Source organism: Sebastes umbrosus, chromosome 2 (assembly GCF_015220745.1).
Source record: "Sebastes umbrosus isolate fSebUmb1 chromosome 2, fSebUmb1.pri, whole genome shotgun sequence".
Lineage (NCBI taxonomy): Eukaryota > Metazoa > Chordata > Actinopteri > Perciformes > Sebastidae > Sebastes > Sebastes umbrosus.
In genome coordinates this window covers 39707843-39730911 of record NC_051270.1, presented here as the reverse complement: position 1 = coordinate 39730911, position 23069 = coordinate 39707843, and the positions used below count along the sequence as shown (strand labels likewise).

Sequence of the window (23069 nt, the reverse complement as noted above, 5' to 3'; positions counted from 1 at the left end):
AGCTGTCCCAATGTTTACACTTTTAGCCTCCTGCGATTTGAGGAACAGTAGGTTTGTAAAACTCCAGCAGGTATGCAGTAAACACTCACTCACTTACTTATTTTTTCAACCTAAAAACGCCGCTGTCTGTCTGACTGTGTAAAACATACTGGCTGTGGATGAAGAGGGTACAGGTATATCGACTACATATAGGGCTGGGCGATATGGCCTAAAAATCATATTGCCTAAAAATATAGCGATACACGATATATACAATTACACCACTATGATGATTCTTGTAGTCCCTGCAGTATATGTCTGCATTAAAACCTTCTTGTTTATATTCATTAGTGGATTCTGTTGGAACTATTTTAATCTGGCATACAAAAAAGGAGAAATCACAAGTTCAATTTAACAAAACAGAATCCAACAGTATTCACTTTAACCAAATAGTTATCTGGCAATACATGCTTTATATACTTTGATAAATACAAACACACACACACACACAGTTTTTAATGGCGTGTAATAAGTGTAAAGTAACTTATTGTTATGTTTACCAGTAAGCTGTTATAACATTGCTGATGATAAAAAAAAAAATTCCCACTAGTGTAGAAAGACTCAGCATTCGCAAGGTGCAGCCTGTGGCCAAAGCAGTCTGGTCCATTTATTCAGGCTCACAGCTTTGGTTCTGTTAGCTGGACATTCAGATCGGTAGTTGTGGAGAAGTGGGTCACCTCTGTTAGCTGGATGTTCAGACCGGTAGTTGTGGAGAAGTGGGTCACCTCTGTTAGCTGGATGTTCAGATCGGTAGTTGTGGAGAAGTGGGTTACCTCTGTTAGCTGGATGTTCAGATTGGTAGATGTGGAGAAGTGGGTCACCTCTTTTAGCTGGACGTTCAGATCGGTAGTTGTGGAGAAGTGGGTCACCTCTGTTAGCTGGACGTTCAGACCGGTAGTTGTGGAGAAGTGGGTCACCTCTGTTAGCTGGACGTTCAGATCGATAGTTGTGGAGAAGTGGGTCACCTCTGTTAGCTGGACGTTCAGATCGGTAGTTGTGGAGAAGTGGGTCACCTCTGTTAGCTGGTTGGCCAACTTTTCTCTCACTAAAATGTAGAACTCCAGAAAGAGATTTCTCCGCAAAAAAATTACGACTAGGCAGTTCATATTTTGGATCAAGTGTCTTAATGAGTCTTTTGAATCTGGGCTTTTCAACTACACTAACCGGTGTTGCAACATAGTTTACAGCGGCCGTGATTTCTTTCCATTTTTCACTTTTTTCGTCATATGGGATTGTTTTGGAAAGCGAGGAAGCCAGAGTCATTTGCGTCTGGGCTGGTTCTGGTTGCTTTGGTCGTGTTCTCGCTACCGTACTCGCTTTGCCGCTTCAGTTCTTTCGCTTTCTCCAGGCTTTCTTTCTCTCTCCGCTGCTTCCCTCCATAAACAAAAACACGCCGGCCGAATACGTCACACACTCGCCCAGGAGAACGGTCTGGATGGAGGCGGAGTCTGTGACGTATGTGTGTGTGTGTGTGTCTGAGAGGGAGCCGGAGGGAGAGAAGGAAATGCCAAAGCGAGTCTCATGCCGGTGGCTTAAAAACATTACATGACAATTTGTAGTCGATGTTCGCGATATAGTCATTTTATACACCGCGCGTGGGACAAGTCATCAACTATATTCTATGCATTTCTGCTTTTTCTTGTTCAAAAGCGTTTGATAAATTGCTCATTCTGTCTTCCTTACTGGCAGATTGTGTTGTATTAATGGATAGTGAGCATAGTTGTTGTTGACTTGAGTTAAATACGACCTCAAGTTGGTTCCATTCTCTCCGCTCCGGCCTCTGCTCTGAACTCTCTTAATGTATGGAACGTTTATTGAAGCTCTGTAGCTCAACAGACTGGTACTTAAAGCAAGGTGCTCATCATGTTCTGGCAACATCATGGATCTGAGTGCAGCTGGGAACAAAAATTGATCGTCATACCTTCATCTGTCATTCAGTAAGCTGCGTGATGTGAAGTGATATTTTCCATTTCAATGAGCATGTGTAATAACATCCAGTGTTGCAAATGTACATGGCCTCAGTGGCACTAACACAATCCATATCCTGTCTCCACAGATGCAGCAGCTCTTCTATGAAAACTACGAACCAAATAAGAAGGGCTACATACGAGATCTCCACAACAGCAAGATCCATCGAGCCATCACTCTCCACCCCAACAAGAACCCTCCTTACCAGTATCGCCTACACAGCTACATGCTCAGCCGGAAGATCGCAGACCTTCGCCACCGAACCATCCAGCTCCACCGAGAGATCGTACAGATGGGGCGCTACGGAGCGAACGAGCCCAGCCGGGAGGACCTCCAGCTCGGCATGCCGCCTTCGTTCATGCGCTTCCACCCGCGGCAGAGAGAGGAGGTCCTGGAGTGGGAGTTCCTGACAGGGAAGTACCTGTTCTCATCTTCCGAAGGGCAGCCGCCCCGCCGCGGGATGGATTCCTCCCAGAGGCAAGCCCTGGATGACATCATCATGCAAGTGATGGAGATGATCAACGCCAACGCCAAGACACGGGGTCGGGTCATAGACTTCAAAGAAATCCAGTATGGCTACCGGAGAGTCAATCCCTTATACGGGGCAGAGTATGTGCTGGATCTGCTGCTGCTGTACAAGAAGCACAAAGGAAAGACCATGACAGTCCCTGTGAGGAGGCATGCCTACCTGCAGCAGACCTTCAGCCAGATCCAGTTCAGAGAGGAGGGGGAGATGGATGCCAGAGCTCTGGCCAGTCACATCAACAAGGATTCAGACTCCCTCTCATTTCTGTCCAACTCCCTCAAGATGCTGGTGCCCTTCAAGCTGGCCACCTCTGGCCAGGACCAGAGGGAACCGAAAGAGAAGAAAGTCAACATCTTGGTTCCCCTGTCGGGACGCTATGACATCTTTGTGCGCTTCATGACCAACTATGAACGGGTTTGTCTGATCCCCAACCAGAACGTCAAGCTGCTGATCCTGCTCTTCAGCACAGACAATAACACGGAGCGGGTGAAGCAGGTGGAGCTGATGAGGGAGTATCACATGAAGTATCCCCGGGCCGAGATGGAGATAAAGCCCGTCACCGGCTCCTTCTCCAGGGCTCTGGCTTTGGAAGTGGGTTCCTTGCACTTCTCTAACAATTCACTGCTCTTCTACTGTGACGTGGATCTGCTCTTCACCAGCGACTTCCTCAAGCGATGTCGGACCAACACAGCCTTGGGGGAGCAAACCTACTTCCCCATCATCTTCAGCCAGTACGACCCCAAGGTGGTGTACGCTGGGAAGGTCCCTAGCAACAACCACTACGTCTTCACCTCCAAGACAGGTCTGTGGAGGAACTACGGCTTCGGGATCGTCTGCGTCTACAAGGGAGACTTGGTCCGAGCCGGAGGCTTCGACACCTCTATACAGGGGTGGGGATTGGAGGACGTGGACCTTTTTAATAAATTTGTCCAGTCAGGGATTAAGTTGTTCAGAAGCGCAGACACGGGGATAGTGCACGTTCACCACCCCGTCATATGTGACCCCAACCTGGAGGCAAAGCAATATAAGATGTGCCTGGGCTCCAAAGCCTCGTCGCACGGCTCCACCCAGCAGCTGGCCGAGCTTTGGCTGGAGAAGAACGACCACGGCTTCAGGAGACCGGCCAGCAATAACGGTTCAGTTAGGACAGCGTGAGAAAAGCCAGGCTGCAGACTTGTCATAAACTGAAAAGTGAACCCCGGTCTGTGCTCACTTCTCACTGCGTGGTGTTTTCACTACCTAATTTATTTTTTACTGAAATGAAAGACTTCACATGGATATATTTTGAAAATATGTCTTTTTTTTTTTTAAAGAAAAAATATACAGAAACGCCATGTTGAACAATTCATAGAGACAGTCTGTGTTCTAGTACGGAAGGACATGTTTTGATTCATGTTCAATGGAATATTTTGTGAGCCTGATTACTTCAGGGGCTTGACGCTCCTCTAAGCCTGTTCCATGTTATCTGTCAGGACGGTGGGAGGAGGGCAGGTAGGAGTTGTTAGCGTGTACCTCAGTGAAGTACACCGTCATGGTCGTTAAATAGTCCACGTGTCCTGTGTGCAGAACACCGACTGGTGTCCATGTCCTCTCAGACCAGCAGTGCTCCAAACAGAACTCTTGAATGTTTACAGAAGACTGATTGTCAACAACATTTCATCAAACTGAACTCAGATCACAGCCATCTCAGTTACTGAGGGCCATTTCATTACATCGCTTTAATTTTTACAGTGGTTTTCATTTCCATCTGCTTTTATGGTTTTGGTAATATGACCCAACACTGTTTTTTCTTTATTATTAATTTTCTGTGAACCCAACTGCTGGATTTTTATATCTGCAATTCATCTTTTGCTGTCTAATTTATTGAATTTGCAGGCTCCATTTTCTACTCTCTGACTGTTTGAAATGTGTATATTGGAAAGACTGTATGACCATGTCAGTTATGGGATGGTGCTTTTTTCATGTTTCCTTTTCTTAAACTCATTATCACCAAAGAGTTTTGCACAGTCTGCTTTAGGTATCATATTGCCTGTGTGTGTGTGTGTGTGTGTGTGTGTGTGTGTGTGTGTGTGTGTGTGTGTGTGTGTGTGTGTGTGTGTGTGCGCGTGTGCGTGTGGGTGTGTGGGTGTATGTATGGGTGTGAGCGTGTGTGCGTGTGCGTTTTGGTGTTTTGCAGGCACAAACATGAAACTGACTGTGTAATGGAGAGTAAACACAAAAGCTCTATCTATCCCAGGCCTTTGTGATGGGTGGAGTGGGAACCAGTCTGGCCTTTAATTGAAATAAATGGGAGCAGCACTCTGGTCGACCAGCTCAAGTAACACATCGCTGTCCCTTTTTTATAAAGGACTTTCTTTTATGTTGAAATAAAAAGTGTTGTGGCTGGTCCCAGTCTACTGAGGTGTGGCTTCAGTGCTGATTCCATTGTGATGTGATGTGAAAGCCCACATTGTCTGGTCCTGTGTTCCAGGTTTGAGGGGCAGAACATTTCCTCATGGGCCTCGCTGTCCTGCTCCTGCCTGTGTCGCGCATAGGCAGGTACTGTACGTTGTAGCACTCCATCGGGTTAACGTTCCTCTTACAACATGAATGGCTGATTTTAAGACTGTTGTAACAGGATGAATGACTGTGTTGTCATTATAGTGTTTTTATTTTCTTGGACTTTTGTTTTGTAATTTTTGTTCTTTCAACTCTGTCCCACTGGGCGAGGTTTTCTATTTAAAAAGAAATAAAATGGGGGAAAAGTATCAAAATCTGCTGTTCTTCTGATGTTTTTTCTCAGCGTGTTACATTCTCAGTTATCACCTGCCAGGATGATGTCACTACAGAAACAACATTCAAAATGCCGAAGTCACCTTTAAAGGTGACTTCGGCATTTTGAGATTTTCATGTTTTTTTATTATAAAGCCAGCTTCAGTCCTATATAAATAATGTGAAAGTATCGAAACACTCAATCCACAGGGAAATACACAAAGCCCGTATTCAGAAACTCTGCATTTGAAACAAGCTGTCAGGATTTCTGTCCATTTGTGATGTCACAAATATACAATATTTAGACCCTTTACACAGATTTAAACGTAAACATTCTAAATGTGTCCCAGTTTATTCCTGGTTGCAGTGGATGTGAATGTCATCAGCTGACAGGAAGTACACATGGACCCAAGCTGTTGCCTAGCAACGCAATTCCGTCGCAATTCCGTCATAATGCACTAAAACAGAGCGTTTAAGACAGAGGGGAAACACAGGCATATTGAGGCAGACAGTATGAGGAAAATAAAGTTTTTTTTTAACATGACAGCATGTAAACATGTTCTAGTAGAAACGCAAAATACAAGTATGAACCTGAAATTGAGCACGATATGGGACCTTTAAAGGGACAATGTGTAGGATTTGGTGGCATTTTCTAAAATGTCCTTGCGGAGCTCTGGTACGGTGTTCCGTACACTTTTTGCCCGTCAGCGCCACAACGGGCAGAACTCCTCTGTTGTTAAGATCCAGAAAAGCTTGTTTTTGTGCTCATTCTCCGGGGAACATCCATTAGACCGTCTACGCTTTGACTGATGTCTTTTGGACCGAGAGTTTTTGAGAAAAGTGGTGAAAAGTAACGGCTCCGCCTATGTAGAAAGATCATTAAGCTGAACATGGTTAGTGTACAGAATATAGTTAGTGTACGTTAGTTGGGTTATAAAGAGCACCGGAGAAGAGATGTCGGGTCCTTAAAAGGACCGACAGCAGAGCCAGGAGAACATCAGCTATGATTTCATGTGTAGGGAGGACTCAGCATTGTAGCATTGGTTTAATGACAGCCACTATTTTCTGTACAGTTTATAATGGAAGGCAGTTTATGGCACGGAGTGCGGGGCAGCATTTGACTAAAAATAGTTTAAGTACGGTTATCTGTGTGTAGAAAACAAAACCTCGTTACTGTGGAAGTCCTGATCTGCCTCAGAGCTTTTCAGATTGTTCATGTCTTCACCGTCTGTAGCAGTGGAGTCAATAACGTAGCTAAATCTGCTAGTGTAGGTTATCTGAGGCCACTTCTTCAGGTCGTCCTCCATCCCTCCATAGTAGAAGGCAGCTATGATCACACTATCCCGTCTGAGCTGTAATAGGTGGTGGTCACACGTTTTACTAGATTTGTTTAATACAATCGCTCTAGGAGAGACGATTAGCGTAGCGTTACTATGGAAAACGATTCAGTGACACCACGCGCCAGAATTTACGGATATTATTCATGCAAGGCATCATGGGGGCCAGGAATGAGGTGGATAGAGAAACTACGGCGGCCTTCAGGTAACGTAAAAACACAGATGGCTCGCTGTAGAGCCAGTGTTTGGTTTGTCCATTCTGGGCTACTGTAGAAAGATGGCGGAGCAACATTTCAGCATTCTGATCTGACGAGAACACAATGATTCTTAGTTTCAGGTGATTATATACTAATAAAAAACCTAGTTATGAATATTATATTACTTTTCTGCTAATAGATTCCCCCAAAATGCTACACATTGTTTAACTGTGCGTAAGTGGTGCATAGTAGCCTACCAAAGAAATGAGCAACATCTGCAATGGAGACAGTGAAGCAGGGGTCTTCAGGGCCTGCAGCAGGCGGTTATTAATCCACCCTATAGGGGACATTCCTATGCTAGCATTCATATCCAGTTAATGCAAAGAATCATTTTATAACAGGTTCCTAACTGAAAAGACAACCCAGTAATTGAGATGTGCAAATAATACTGATAATACATCAACAATAGACCTCACTCAGTACATCCTGAAGGAGAGTGTGAAGCAGTTGAGTTGAAGCTTGTTGGTGGTTCTGTGATCTCTGAGCACTGTCAGGAAGCTCCTGCAGGGACAATAAAACAGGCCATCCAAAGCAAATGCTGGGATCAGTCAATACTCAGTCTTTACAGCTCTGCAGCAGACACAAGAGCAGACCGGATCAGTGTTTGTACTGATCCTGAGTTTAATGGATGTGAATACAGTATATCTATATACATGTAAGAAAGAGCAGGTTTGGACAGGTTTCATGCTTATGTCTGATAAGCAGTCCAATAACTGTAGAAATCACAACCAAGCCCAAAAACACATGTCTGGCACAGCGTCAACAACAATCTAAAATGTTACCTTTCACAAAGACAGTGGCTGTATTCGAAACCTCATACTATACTAGTAGTACGTACTGATTTGGCCAAAATGTAGCATGTAGCATGTAGTATGTAGTATGTAGTATGTATGCGAACAAAAGCAAAATCTCCAGTATGCCAAAAATACCCGGATGTCGTACTGATTCGGAAAAAATCTCCAGTCTGCATCGGACCAGTCTACCTCGCCTACTGTATACCACAATGCAAAACGCTGGACCGCTACAAGCTACGGTTATAACAACAGCAGCCAAAAGCGGCTCGTTTTTTTAATTTTTTGTAGCTATTTCATCACTAAATTCACTTCTGAAAGTTTTTGAGGCGAGAAATCAACTGTGTAGATTATTAATATCGGCAGTTTTATGAAGTTAGATGAGTTCTTCTTTTTGTCCAGTGCTTTAAGAGCTGGTTTAAAGGCTAAAGCATCGTCTAGCATACCACTGCTAGATACATCACTTTAACCGTCACATACTGCATACTACTGAGGAACGCAGTACGTAGTATGTACTGTATACTGTATACTGCGTTCCTCAGTAGTATGTAGTTGGCGGTTTCGATTACAGCCAGTATCATGTATTATGTATTACAGGACTGCTGTAATGCATTAAATTACAATGTACATCGACTTCTGTTTTTCCACTCACTCAATTCAATTCAATTCAATTCAATAAATTTTTTATATAGCGTCAAATCATAACAGAAGTTATCTTGAGACGCTTTATATATAGAGCAGGTCTTAGACCGCACACCAGAGTATTATCAGTACCACGGTGGGATAAGAACTAATATTTCATTTAAAAAATTATGAAACACATTTATGCGTTGAGCTTCGAAGTTAATTATTCAACTTGGGAACATCAGTTAACAGAGCACAAGGTGTGTTTGGTAGCTGTTCTGATCTATTTATGCATACTTTAGATGAATGAAATGATCAGTGGGTATTCCTGTAAACATCTGGTGATGTACTGATCAGCTCTGTAGTCATCATGTAATCAATCAAACAGCATCACAACCGCTACTGAGCGAACGCAAGTGAAATTCGGGGAGATGTCTGTCATCTTTGTGTCACACACACACACACACACACACACACACACACACGTGTGTGCTGTTTTATAGCCATGCCTTGGCATATCGTCTTTAAAGACACACGTGGAGGCAGCGGGGCCCCTGTGACATTTCACCTCCTGTTCCATACATGCTGTGTGAGAGCATGACACTCTCACTACTGGGCCCCAATTTACTGCACACTTTACCAACAGTAACACTAGCAGCACCACAGTGTCAAAATTCTACTCTACATTTTTGATATTCAACATTTGATTGAAGCAAAAGCAGACAGGAATTAGCAGTGAAATGTACTTAAATATGACGTGGAAAGGAAAAGTTCTTCTTATTACCACCCTCCAAGGACGTCATGTTTTCTGTTTGGTTTGTTTTGTTTATCTGTTTGTCAGCAGGAATACAGAAAAGCTACTTGCCCGATTTTCATGATACTTGGTGGGAGGGTGAAGCATGGGCCAAGGCAGAGCCCACTCAATTTTGGAGCGGATCCAAATCAGGGATCACAAAACAACAAACAAACACTGCAACAAACAACACGTTGAGAATAAATGCTTTTGTAAGCATCAGTGGAGGCCAACGCCACGGTGTCTTGTGTGTGTATAAACAAGGCTTTAGGGTGCATTCACACCAAATCAGGCAATGCGGCAAAATATCAGTCCTCCCATTCATTTGAATGTGGGTAGTGTGTTTAGAGGTCCCATATTGTAAAAAATCTGATTTTTAGGTCTTTTACATTATAAAGCAGGTTCAAGTGCTTTATAAATACTGTCAAACTATCAAAACGCTCAATATACGGAGAAATACACACAGCCCCTATTCAGAAATTGTGCATTTGAAACAAGCCATCAGGATTTCTGTCAATTTGTGATGTCACAAATATACAATATTTAGACCATTACACGGTATTAAACATAAGCATTCTAAATGTGTCCCAGTTTATTTCATGTTACAGTGTGTGTGAATAACATCAGCTGACAGGAAGTAAACATGGACCCACGCTGTTGCTTAGCAACGCAAATTCTGTTGCAATTCCCTTGAAATGCACTAAAACAGAGCGTTTAAGACAGAGGGGAAACACAGGCATATTGAGGCAGACAGTATGAGGAAAATAAAGTTTTTTTTTAACATGACAGCATGTAAACATGTTCTAGTAGAAACGCAAAATACAAGTATGAACCTGAAATTGAGCACGATATGGGACCTTTAAGCTGCTGTGGTGGGGAGCGCAAGGGATGCTGAAAAAAACTTGCAGCGGCCTGTGGTGAAAAGTTGAAACCGAATCAACTTTTGGAGAAACGCAACCCGACGTCACGCTGCGGTGGCCAATCACATAGCCGGAGATCCAGAGCTGTACAACCCAGCCATGAGAGAACAAAAGATTTTAATCGTTGAGCAGTCGCTTGCCGTTAATGGGCCACTAAGTGATACTCCCGCACAACTCTGTGCACAACCCACAACAACTTGGTGTGAATGCAGCCTTAGTCCCCTCTCTTTGTGGTGGCTTGACAGTTCCATCTCTAACATGGGTGATGGTGGTGGTGGTGGTGGGGGTGACCCTTGCCATCTCTGGACACCCCTTGAAAGACAAAGCCAGCCCTGTAGCTATTGTATGAATATTGCCTTAAAAACTGCGTCAAACTTGGAGCTCACATCATGATGCTGAAATAGGTTTTCGTTTTATTCTTTATGTAGTTTATACCTCAAAATCTCCTCCCTAGGTGGGTCAGAAATTTTTTATACCTGGGTATTTGGCTCGACAATCCACTCTCCTGTCAAATGTACATCAAAACGTTACTCTCCAAAGTCAGAGCAAGAATTGGTTTTCTGTACCATAATAAAGCATATTTTACCCACTCTGCAAAGCACATCTTGGTTAATATGACAATTCTCCCAATCCTGGATTTTGGCGACTTAAGCTACCAATTTACCTCCAAAAATCTTTTCAATAAACTGGACGTTGTCTAGCATACTGCCATTCGCTTTGTCATCGGTGCCCCTTTCAACACTCATCACTGTAACCTGTTGTTACGTACAGTGGTAGGTTGTTGTTGCTGGCCTTCCCCCACTTGTGCAGCTGTGAGGGATGAGTGTGCATGGCTGCGGCTGATCAGTAATCAGGGCAGAGTATATAACGTCAGGAGAACGGAGGAGAAGTTGCCCAGTGCCAAATCTGCAGTATCTCAGAGACTGTGTGTTACGTTAGAGGTTGACGGGTGCGTTTTAAACTTTGTGGTGTTTAAGGTTGTATTGTTTGCTGTCTCAGTGGAGCAGTAGTGTCAAATTGTTTTACTCCCTGATCATTCGCTGTCTCTGTGGAGCAGTAAATTTAAGTTGAGTGCCTTTGGGTTTTTTTGCGCTGCACTTTTAAGCAGTAGCTTTAATTTGAGTGTGTTTATTATTGGTTACTGCCATATCTATTTAGTTGTGTACTTATCTCTCATTTGGTGTTTTTAGCAGATTTAGCTAGGAAAAATATGAAATCAGTGAAACCACATCACAGACAACCTACTGTATAGCGCCGCTGAAGGCTGCAGGTGACACTGCTGTCAGAGTCACAGAATCACATCCAAAGACTGAACATATGCATCCAGCCGTTGTGTATAAAGAACTATATCTATGAAGATTAACTTCATCACTGAAGAACTGAGGATCTGGTTAAATCCTCCACATTCCAGTCAGGAGAGTTTGTCTGTTATCAGTGAAACTCTTCAGCAGGCAGAGCGGAGCATAAAGGGGAACACAGCAGGAACTCTGCCACATCTGCATCTGTGGTGAGACTGACGGGAGCCAAATGAGACCACAGAGGGCTCCAGCAGAGAGAGAGGTGCATCTTTCCATTTAAATAAATGTCTCAGGAACACTGAAATTTTAGGAAATCTGCTTGTTTACAGCTAATCTGGAGTTATCTTTGGACTTAAAGGTGCGTTGTTGTTTTTTTTTAGAGGTTTACTGTGTCCTCCTGCTTCCAGTCTTTGTGCTGCGCATGTAGTTGATGTTCTTATCTGACTCTGGGGAAGATAAAAGACAAAAGGATTCACTGACATGTGGGAGTGTTATTTTAAAGTCACCAAAACCCTTAAAATCAACGGCATGCTGCTCTATCAGAACGACGTCTGCTTTGACTGCTTGTGACTGCTGCGCTCCAACAGGATCCACGGGATCCACGGGATCCAGGCCCATTCTTGGTTGATGTCCCGTCACAGACAAACTTGGAAGTAGAACTGAAGATGCTGTGTGTGAAGACAGGATGAATGCCAATGTTTTTTCTTTATTAAAAAAAATCAACATATTGCATTTGTATACGCTCATCAGTCTCACTTTTCAACAACAGCAGAGTAAACAGGCTGATGTAACTGAGCAATAAAAACTCCCCTCAGCCCGAAATGATTGTGTTTCTTTCATTGTTCTACAGTTGGATGTGATGGAAAAGGCTCTGTTCTTTGAAGGAGTTCTAAAAGGCTCCGAGCAGCAGAGAACTGAAGCCTCCCTAACAAACACACGCAATGGATCTTAAACATTATCATGGAAATGACATCTTCAATTGACAGTAACAAAAACTGGAGGAGGTTGGCATGAAGCATAACAGAGTAATGATGAGAAGTGGTTCTGTGCTTGGACCAATTCTATTCACCTTATAAACTGGAAAACAAAAGTTCGGAAACTTGTGTTTGGTGGATTATTTCTCTGTTGTTACAATGCTAATGGTCATTGTATTTTACATGGTTGGAAAGCCTGTTTATTTACCTTCACAATGATGTCCAACTTGTAAGGATCATGCATTTGTGGGATGAGCAGCACAGCTGATTATGTGGGATTGCTGTGGGATGGCGTTCCATTCCTCAACCAGGATTCGTTGCAGGTCAGCCAACGAGGTTGTGTTGGTCACTCTAACACGTACGTGTTAAGCCCAAGCTGATCCCACAAGTGTTGAATTGGGTTGAGGTCTGGACTCTTGGCAGGCCGTTCCATTCTCTCTACTCCCACATTGTGGAGGTAGTCTGTGATAACCCTGGCTCTGTGGGGGCGAGAGTTGTTGAAGAGGATGAAGTTAGGTCCCAGATTGTGGAGATATGGGATCGCCACTGGCTGCAGAATCTCATCCCCATATCTCACTGCATTGAGATGGCCTTCAATGATGACAAGCCTTGTTTTGCCAGTGACATCATTGAAGGAACACACAACCACGCTGGCTGACCTGCAACGCATCCTGGTTGAGGAATGGAACGCCATCCCACAGCAACGTGTGACCAGGTTTGTGACCAGCATGAGGAGGAGGTGCCAGGCTGTTGTGGCTGCGTATGGATCTTCCACCGCTACTGAGGCTCCTGACGGTGTATTAAATGAATAAAGTGTAAAATTGCCAATACAGACGTAGGCAAAGTTGTTGGTAACGTTCCATTAAAGAGAGAAAAACCCACAATGGTCACTGAAATAACTTCAAACTGACAAAAGTAATAATAAATAAAAATTTACTGAAAATTAACTAATGAAAATCAGCTGTTGCTTTTGAATTGTGGTTCAACAGAATCATTTTAAAAAACAAACTGATGAAACTGGCCTAGACAAAAATGATGGTAGCCCTAGAAAAGATTGAAAATAATTTGACCATAGGGACATATTAAACTAAGGTGTGTCCTGTAATTAGCATCACAGGTGTCTTCAAACTTGTAATCAGTCAGTCTGCCTATTTAAAGGGTGAAAAGTAGTCACTGTGCTGTTTGGTGTCATGGTGTGTACCACACTGAACATGGACCACAGAAAGCTAAGGAGAGAGTTGTCTCAGGAGATCAGAAAGAAACATTATAGACCTTCATGTTAAAGGTAAAGGCTATAAGACCATCTCCAAGCAGCCTGATGTTCCTGTGACTACAGCTGCATATATTATTCAGAAGTTTAAGGTCCATGGGACTGTAGCCAACCTCCCTGGACGTGGCCGCAAGAGGAAAATTGATGACATATTGAAGAGACGGATAATACGAATGGTAACCAAAGAGCCCAGAACAACTTCCAAAGAGATTAGAGGTGAACTCCAAGGTCAAGGTACATCAGTGTCAGATCGCACCATCCGTCACTGTTTGAGCCAAAGTGGACTTAATGGAAGACAACCGAGGAGGACACCAAATCATAAAAAAGCGAGACTGGAATTTTCCAAAATGCATATTGACAAGCCACAAAGCTTCTGGGAGAATGTCCTTTGGACAGATGAGACAAAACTGGAGCTTTTTGGCAAGTCACATCAGCTCTATGTTCACAGACGAAGAGATGAAGCATCCAAAGAAAGAACACTGTACCTAATGTGAAACATGGAGGAGGCTCGGTTATGTTATGGGTCTGCTTTGTTGCATCTGGCACAGGGTGTCCTTGAATCTGTGCAGGGTGCAATGAAATCTCAAGACTATCAAGGCATTCTGGAGCGAAATGTGCTGCCCAGTGTCAGAAAGCTTGGTCTCAGTTGCAGGTCATGGGTCCTCAAACAGGATAATGACCCAAACACAGCTAAAAACACCCAAGAATGGCTAAGAACAAAACATTGGACTATTCTGAAGTGGCCTTCTATGAGCCCGGATCTAAATCCTATTGAACATCTGTGGAAGGAGCTGAAACATGCAGTCTGGAGAAGGCACCCTTCAAACCTGAGACAGCTGGAGCAGTTTGCTCACGAGGAGTGGGCCAACATACCTGTCGACAGGTGCAGAAGTCTCATTGAGAGTTACAGAAATCACTTGATTGCAGTGATTGCCTCAAAAGGTTGTGCAACAAAATATTAAGTTAATGTTACCATCATTTTTGTCTAGGCCAGTTTCATTAGTTTGTTTTTTTAAATGATTCTGCTGAACCATAATTCAAAAACAATATCTGATTTTCATTAGTTCATTTTCAGTGAATTTTTATTTATCATTACTTTTGTCAGTTTCAAGTTATTTCAGTGACCATTGTGGGTTTTTCTCTCTTTAACGGAACGTTACCAACAACTTTGCCTACGTCTGTATGTCTTGTTTGTTCCTTGTTACTGATAGAGAGTTCAATCATCCAATCCACCAAACAACTCAAAACAAGAGTCAATACCAACAGGAGAATACACTGTTTACCATTGGCAGAGCATTTTGGCAAATTTTTCTTGGGCGCTACCCACATAATCAGCTGTACTGCTCATCCCACAAATCTTCTTCCTATGACACACTGAGCTCCTCTCTCCTTTCTCTTTCTGTATATTTTCATGTCCCATTCATGCATGTGTGACAGGGTCAAAAATGCCTTGTGCATGCTGCATGTTTTATGGGACTTTGGTTTGTTTTTATTCTATTTTGCATGTTTTATCCCCGGCATGTTTGTTTCCTGAGATGTTGTGTTGTAGGTTCACCTAGCTTTTTAATTGTTTTAATTGTTTGGGTTGCTTTTAAAACATGGATTGAAGTGTGTTTTTAGTTGAGATTTCATGAACTGAGCTATGACCCTTGGACAGCCACACCTCCAATCAAGGAACTGACAGGTGTGGCGAAGCTGTATGCAATTAGTGAGATGCGACACAGACGGAGAGGAGAAAAGAGAGAACGGCTCGCAGCAGACAGGGTTCTTCATTTAAAGAAACAGTCCAGGGTCCTGACGACTACCACCTACCAGCCCAGTGACCAGCGAGTTGCAGTGGGACTACATGCAGCAAACCGTGTCCGCCAACGCAGATTCACTCAGACCTGGGTTGGCAGTTGGTCTCCTGCCGCCCAGGCAAATCATAAGTACCCTTTGGTACATTTCAGAGGCGGACACACTGAGACAGGCCAGGAAAGCTCATAGCTGGAGTTGGTGATAGCCTAGCAGTGGGGAACACACTACTGGTCCTGATGTCTCTGTTGTTCCACAGCTTCGGACGGGGCTGGCGAGACGGGCAGACGGCGTGGTAAGAGTACGGGAGAAACCATGACGCGGACACGGGAGGAGCCGCTGGATTGGACTGGACCTGACTGGACTGGACCGCTGGATTGGACTGGACTGGACTGCTGGATTGGACTGGACTGGACTGCTGGACTGGACTGGGCCGCTGGATTGGACTGGACTTTTTATATGGTTTTAACCTTGCTGCTAGCAGCATTTTATTCCTTTCAGCCTTTAAATTAATCATTCATTTAGATCCATGTTATTTAAATTGAAATAAATCTGGTTTTAATTTGACTTTAGACTTCTGTCTGGTTTTTAACTCTGCTCCCCTGATTTTAAAAGAACATGAATCTTTCAAAGTCCTAGGCTCTAAGTTATTTCCTTGTTGGCATTGTCGGCTTCTAGTAAAATCCAATTCATAGTTAAATTTAACTGGTATCTTAAGTTGCGGCCTTGTCATTGGCTGTTGGGCCCGGGCCACATGTTACTAACTTGATTTCTTCCCCGGAGTCTTTGTGCTTTCTCGTCTCGCAGGTATCCATGGATCGGGGTTACACCTGGAGCGGGGTTACACCTGGAGGGGGTTACACCTGGAGGGGGTTACACCTGGATTGTGGTTGCATCTGCTGCAGCGTCTGCTGCCTGCTTGGCAACCTCTACTACCATCATTATTATCATCCTTTTTATTATTAGTTGTATTAGTTATATTTCTATTATTATTACAGCTATTAATTCCGATAGTTGTATTATCACTCTTTTACATCCACTACTATTGATTTGTGTTATTAGTCCTACTTGTATTAGTTATTACAGCTGCTGTGCTATTATTGTGGTTGCTCTCTGGGTCTCTAAACTATAGAGCACAGACCTGCTCTATATAAAAAGCGTCTCGAGATAACTTCTATATATATAAAAAATAAATTGAATTGAAGTGCCCGGTTACAATGGCAGCACTGCACACTTGCATGAAAATGATTGGATGTTACTAGCTGACAGCTGAAACAAGACCGACTTCAGCACTCTGCCTGAAGTACCGCTACAGAAATCAAAGAAAGTTTGCCGACTCTCGTCACTGGCTGAGAGCTGACTCATCATATTTGCCCTGCTGCATGAATTCAGTTCATAATGAGCCAAACACTCAACTCCGCCTCGGGCCACTGTTAAAATCTTTTGTTAAAGAGAACAGTATTCAAATCCATATCAATATGGTACTGGGCTGTTCCCTGGGCAGAGATGGAGCAGTCCAGTGTTCATGTGCTGGTCTGTCCATCCACACGATGTTTTCATTAGGTGTGGGCTAATGCTGCCGTTCCCTGGGGGCAAACTGAGTTGAAAACAATTTGGGGGCTTCCTGCCGGGATGTGGGTGTGCCGACTGAGGAGTTTACCTTAATCTTGAACCAATCTGTTGAAACATGCCCTCCACACACTCCCACAGGTACAGGAGAGCTAACCACAGACGTTGCCAGTGAATATTGCCCAATCTTTGTCCAGCCAAGTGCTGGCTCTGCCAACTCCTGCCATTTGGGAACCACATGGGCCTGGCACGAAGAGGTCTGAGAGACAGGCCGGTCTGAGAGACAGTCCGGTCTCAGAGCCAACCCAGTCTGAGAGACAGCCCGGTCTCAGAGCCAACCCGGTCTGAGAGACAGCCCGGTGTCAGAGCCAACCCGGTCTGAAAGACAGCCCGGTCTGAGAGACAGTCCGGTCTCAGAGCCAACCCGGTCCGAGAGACAGCCCGGTGTCAGAGACAGGCCGGTCTGAGAGACAGCCCGGTCTCAGAGCCAACCCGGTCTAAGAGACAGCCCGGTCTGAGAGACAGCCCAGTCTGAAAGCCAACCGGGTCCGAGAGACAGCCCGGACTCAAAGCCAACCCAGTCTGAGAGACAGGCCGGTCTGAGAGACAGCCTGGTCTGAGAGACAGCCCGGACTCGAAGCCAACCCGGTCTGAGAGACAGCCCGGTGTCAGAGACAGGCCGGTCTGAGAGACAGCCCGGACTCAAAGCCAACCTGGTCTGAGGGACAGCCCGGTCTCAGAGAAAGCCGGGTCTCGATGAAAGCCTGGTCTCGGAGACAGGCCGGTCTGAGAGACAGCCCTGTCCCATAGCCAACTCGGTCTGAGAGATAGCCCGGTCTCGGAGAAAGCCTGGTCTCGGAGACAGCCCGGTCTCGGAGACAGCCTACAGAAAAATACTTTCACCAGATTTTTTATTTGAACTCAATTTTTTCTGAACTATGTTCAGCTAAATTAGTATCTAACATCAAACCCCGTGACTGGTTATGTGGTGATTGAAAGGTGTAAAACCTAGACTAGTAATACGGCTGATCCAACCAAACAAGAGCATGGTGCCGAATGGAGGGAGAGAGGGATGCGGACTGCAACAACCCAGGTCTTAAGCACCCCTGGGAGCCTAGCCAGGTGCTCACGCAGGGAGGAAACAGGTCTTCAGCACAAGATGGACCAGACGCATGACAGTAACAGGGTTTTAACAAGTTCACATATCAGATCTGAGTTGCCTTTCTGTGCAAAAACGGGGTGTTTTGCCACGACTCCAGCTGCATGCAGCCTGTGCCGAAAACCGTTCACGTAATCAATTTTTCGGAGGTTCTGCTTCTCTCCATTGATAATACAGCAGAGTCAGCAGGCACTGTATGCCCAAACAGCGAATCATTTGGACTTAAACCAGCGCTCTCATGCATCACTTCTCTAGCTACCAGCATCAACCATGGCAAACCCTCCTCCCAGTCTCTCTCCATTTCAGTACAGTAACGTACAGTCAACGTCTGATGGAAACGCTCTGAAGCCCCTTGACATTGACTGGGGGCGGCTGTGGCTCAGAGGGTAGAGCAGGTCGTCCACCAATCAAAAGGTCGGTGGTTCGATCCCCGGCTGCTCCGGGTCACATGTCGATGTGTCCTTGAACAAGACACTTAACCCCAAAACTTCTCCCGGAGGCTGAGCCATCGGTGTGTGAATGAGTATTTAGATCAGATCCTGATGGGCAAAGTTGGCACCTTAGCAGCCTCTGTCATCAGTGTATGAATGTGTGTGTGAATGCTGACATGTAGTGTAAAGAGCTTTGAGTGGTCGGAAGACTAGAAAAGAGCTTTATAAATGCAAGTCCATTTACCATTAACTTTGCCCATTTGTGAATTTTCCTCTCACCTGCAAACGGTTCTTTCCAGTTTTATCTGATGTCTTCAGTTCTGGAAACTGTCCATATGCTTGGTATACAGAATCTGGTATCGCTGTTACATCCTCGCCTGTATCTATTCTGAACACAGGTTCGTGGTCGTTTATTTTGACTTTTGTTAGCCAGGCTTCCGCGCCAACATCTGTGTCCACCAAGCCGAAGAAGGCAATGTTCTCCTCTGTTACATCTTCACAGGTGGCATGGACCACTCCAACAGCCCCAGACCTGCACACACACACACACACCTTTGTATATACTCTCTATACTCTCTATATATACTCTATATATAGAGAGAGTATATATGTATATATATATATACTGTATATATATTAGGAGTATTTGTTATATTTGAGGATAGGTTTACATTGACTAAAAAGACCGAAACTTGATTTGACTAACTCAGACTGCTGAAGCCTCATATAGGCTTCAGATAACTTCAGATACACAGTTTGAGGGTCTTATATCTGAAGTCCTAACAGTCTGTAAGGGAGTCCCTCAGGGTTCAGTTCTGGGCCCATTTTTATTTACTATTTACATAAACTGCTTGGGTGATAATGTTCAAAATTCATCTTTCCATTTTTATGCGGATGATACTGTTATTTATAGTTGTGCGGCTACCCTCAGTATAGCTTTTAAGTATCTGCAAAATGCTTTCAACACAGTCCAAACTCAGCTTTACCAACTGAAGCTTGTACTGAATGCTGAAAAAAACAAACTTATGGTCTTTTCTAACTCTAGGAAGATGGAGTTGAATCAGAGTCTCCACATACAAATACTTGTTTTTTTTTAATTGATGACCACCTCTCTTTTAAACCTCATATACAGAGTCTGGTGAACAAGTTGAAATTGAAGTTAGGTTTTTATTTTAGAAACAAGTCTTGTTTTTCTCTTGATGTCAGACGGAAACTGGTTGAAGCGACGTTCTCGCCTGTTCTTGACTACGGTGATCTGCTTTACATGAATGCATCAGTCCATTGTCTCCATATGTTGGATACTGTATATCACTTATATCACAGCGCTTTAAGGTTTGTTACAAATTGTAAAGCTCTCACTCATCACTGTATATTGTACTCCAAAGTCAATTGGCCTGCTCTGTCAATACGTGGGCTTAGCCTTTGATATGTTTTTATCTATAAGGCCATTCTGAGTAGACTCCCCTGTTATTTATCTGTCTTTCTAACCAGAAAACATGGTAACCGTGAGTTACGGTCTTAGCACGATGCTTATGACTGTTCCCAGAGTTCACACTGAGTTGGGAAAGAAGGCCTTTATGTTTTCTGCACCATCTGCATGGAATAAGCTGCTAAATGAATTTAAACTCCAGGACCTGGTCACTCTAAATGAATTTAAAGGCATGGTGAATTCTATAGAAACGGACTCTATCAATAATTGTACTTGTTTGGATTGAAATAGGATTATATGGCTTCCCTGCACTTTTACGGTATGGCACCTTTGAGCTGATCTATTGTTTTTTTTAATGTGTGTGTATGAAACTGTTTGTACTGCTGCCCTTCTTGGCCAGGTCGCTCTTGAAAAAGAGATTTTAATCTCACTGGGTCTAAACTTGGTTAAATTAAGGTTACTAAAAATAAACTTTGGAATGTATTTTTTTCACAAAACGAGGACTTTGGATTTCCCCCGCCTTCACCCGAGGGCTTTAGGAGGAGATCTCTAATGGCCAGTATGAACAGGAGGAATGATTACAGCAAGAAAACACATTTGCATCTTCATTTGGGAACCTAACCTTTGTTTTAAGACAGAAACTGAACAAGTGTGAATCTATCGTCTTTCAAAACATTTGCATCGCAGACTTTCTGTTAAAAATGTGTAATCTCATCAAGCCACAGAGGACATTACAAAAGTCTCTTCACAGGCCCCACAATGTGCAGATGAAACATGTAGAAGATGACTGATGTTTTGTTATTCATGAACTTTATGAATCTAACTGAACAGCACGGAGCTCAAATGACGTGAAAAGAAATGACACAACACTGTTACACAACGCTGGATGGATCAGCACACACTGATTTCAGGATGTGATTGTTTAACCAAACACATCCATGTGAGTTACAAACAGAAACATCTCGGTCTCATTAAGTCCCTTCTGTTTATCATTAAGTCGTGAATACCCAAGGGGAATATTTCAACACGTCTCAGCTTTTAAGAAATGAGTGTCTGTGTCTTGAAACGAGAAAGAGAATAAGGTGACAAAATGAAACTTGATTTATACTAAAATGTGACTTTACAGACTGAGTTACATACAAAATGACTTAAAGTGGAGCTACAGTATCTTCTGTATCTTCTAACTTTGTCATTGTAGAGTTTCATCTTCATGATGAAAAGCAGCCACACACACACACACACACACACACACACACACACACACACACACACGTGTGGGGTGGGAGTGATCAATGTTGTGCAGAGGCTTTTCTTTTGAGCAGGCCAAATCTCCTTGCGACATAGAAGTAGAAGCAACTGTGGTGAACAGCAGAGGCATTGTCCTACTCTTAGGGGGGGGGGATTTCATAACCCAACCAAGCAACCTCTGATCCCCTTTAGTCACACTGTAAGTCTGACTGCAAATTTCAACATTCTACACACAACAGATTTCATACTAATATCATTTCAACTGATGATATGAGCCTCTCTGTGTGTGTGTGTGTGTGTGTGTGAGAGGAGGGGAGGGCGGGGGGGGGCAAACTAGGCAGCGCTGATCAAATATGAATCAATATTATGTTATGTTATGCATATTTCTCTCCTCAGATGTTTTCAGAAACTATCTTGTAGTGTACTGTTTAGCTGTAAAATGAGAAAGTGTGCTCTGGCTGGTGGGCGGTGCTTGGTATTTCCTCATCTTGATCTCAACATGGCTGCCGGGTCACAAACTTTCTCATTTTACAACTAAACAGTGAACTACAAGATGATTCTGAAAACATTTTAGGAGAAAAATAGGCATTAGAGTAACAGAATATTGATTCATATTTGATCAGCGCTGCCTAGTTTGACCGTTTGATCAGTGATCGTGAGTGATTGACAGCTGCTCAGAGATGTCAAGGCTCCAGCTCGGGTCTGATTGTTTTTTTCCTCCGGTCTGTGAAATCTTGCAGATGCCGTTAGGAGCACCGGAGGACACCGGAGGACACCGGAGGACACAGAGATACATGATTTTTTTCAGATTACTTGCACAACTGTTTATTGTGTCCAAGTCTCGTTCTGAAATCTTGCATTGCATCAACATTTTCCAACTCATCTAAATATTCAGAAGTGACATTCAAAATCTTTTACAAAACACTAAGCTGACCTATAAAATTGTAAATGGGTCCGCCCCTTCCTACTTGTCTGATCTACTTTAAACCTTATACTCCAACCAGAACTCTCCGCTCTCACAATACAGGGATCATTATTAATGTGAAGCCACTGCCTCTCAATAACCCTCTGTTGTTTATGTCTCACAAGCACAGCTGTGTGCCTCGCTCTCTCTCTCTCTCTCTCTCCCCTCTCTTTCCTTTTACTCAGGCTTCTCTGTGCTGGACCATCAGCCGTTCTGTGACGTCTCTCTGCCTCTCTGGTGGTGCCTCATTCTACATAACAGACCTGGACCTCCGTCCTCCAGGAGATTTAGCCTCTCTAACAATTTACCTCAGTCCAAGGGGGCATGGGTAACATACGTTCATATTACTAAGCAACTGTGAATTAAAAACAAAAATCTGGTCCTCTCTCTAGGTTCCATGGTGGAGAGGAGGTTGTGTTGCTCTGGCTCTTTCTATCTGGCGCTGAGAGGAGGTCGTGTTGCTCTTGCTCTATCTATCTGGCGTGGAGAGGAGGTTGTGTTGCTCTGGCTCTACCTATTTGGCGTGGAGAGGAGGTTGTGTTGCTCTGGCTCTACCTGTTTGGCGTGGAGAGGAGGTCGTGTTGCTCCGGCTCTATCGGTTTGGTAACGCCAGGAAGCTGCTTGACATCCTCCTGGATCCACCTTCTCAATTATATTCATATTATACATATACATTTTTTGTCATATGGATTATCTATGTAGTATTTTTGTTATGTTGTTACTCTGTACACACAACATCTATTACACGTCTGTCCATCCTAGAAGGGGGATCCCTCCTCTGTTGCTCTTCCTGAGGTTTCTAATGTTTTTTCTACCTGTTAAAAGGTTTTTTTTAGTTACGTTTTTCCTTATCCGATGAGAGGGTTGCACTGTCAAGGACAGAGGGTGTCGTATCCTGTACAGATTGTAAAGCCCCCTGAGGCATAT

The 23069-nt window shown here is 43.8% G+C and overlaps 1 protein-coding gene across 1 annotated transcript in view; it reads left to right on the top strand.

Annotated features, from left to right (window-relative positions):
- chsy1 (chondroitin sulfate synthase 1) overlaps positions 1–5286 on the top strand; it is a 70718-nt gene extending 65432 nt beyond the window's left edge. The window contains exon 3 of the mRNA XM_037796032.1: positions 2096–5286. Within this exon, the coding sequence (XP_037651960.1) occupies positions 2096–3688 (1593 nt within the window). The 3' untranslated portion in view covers positions 3689–5286. The remainder of the gene's footprint in view (positions 1–2095) is intronic.
- Positions 5287–23069: the final 17783 nt, after the last annotated feature.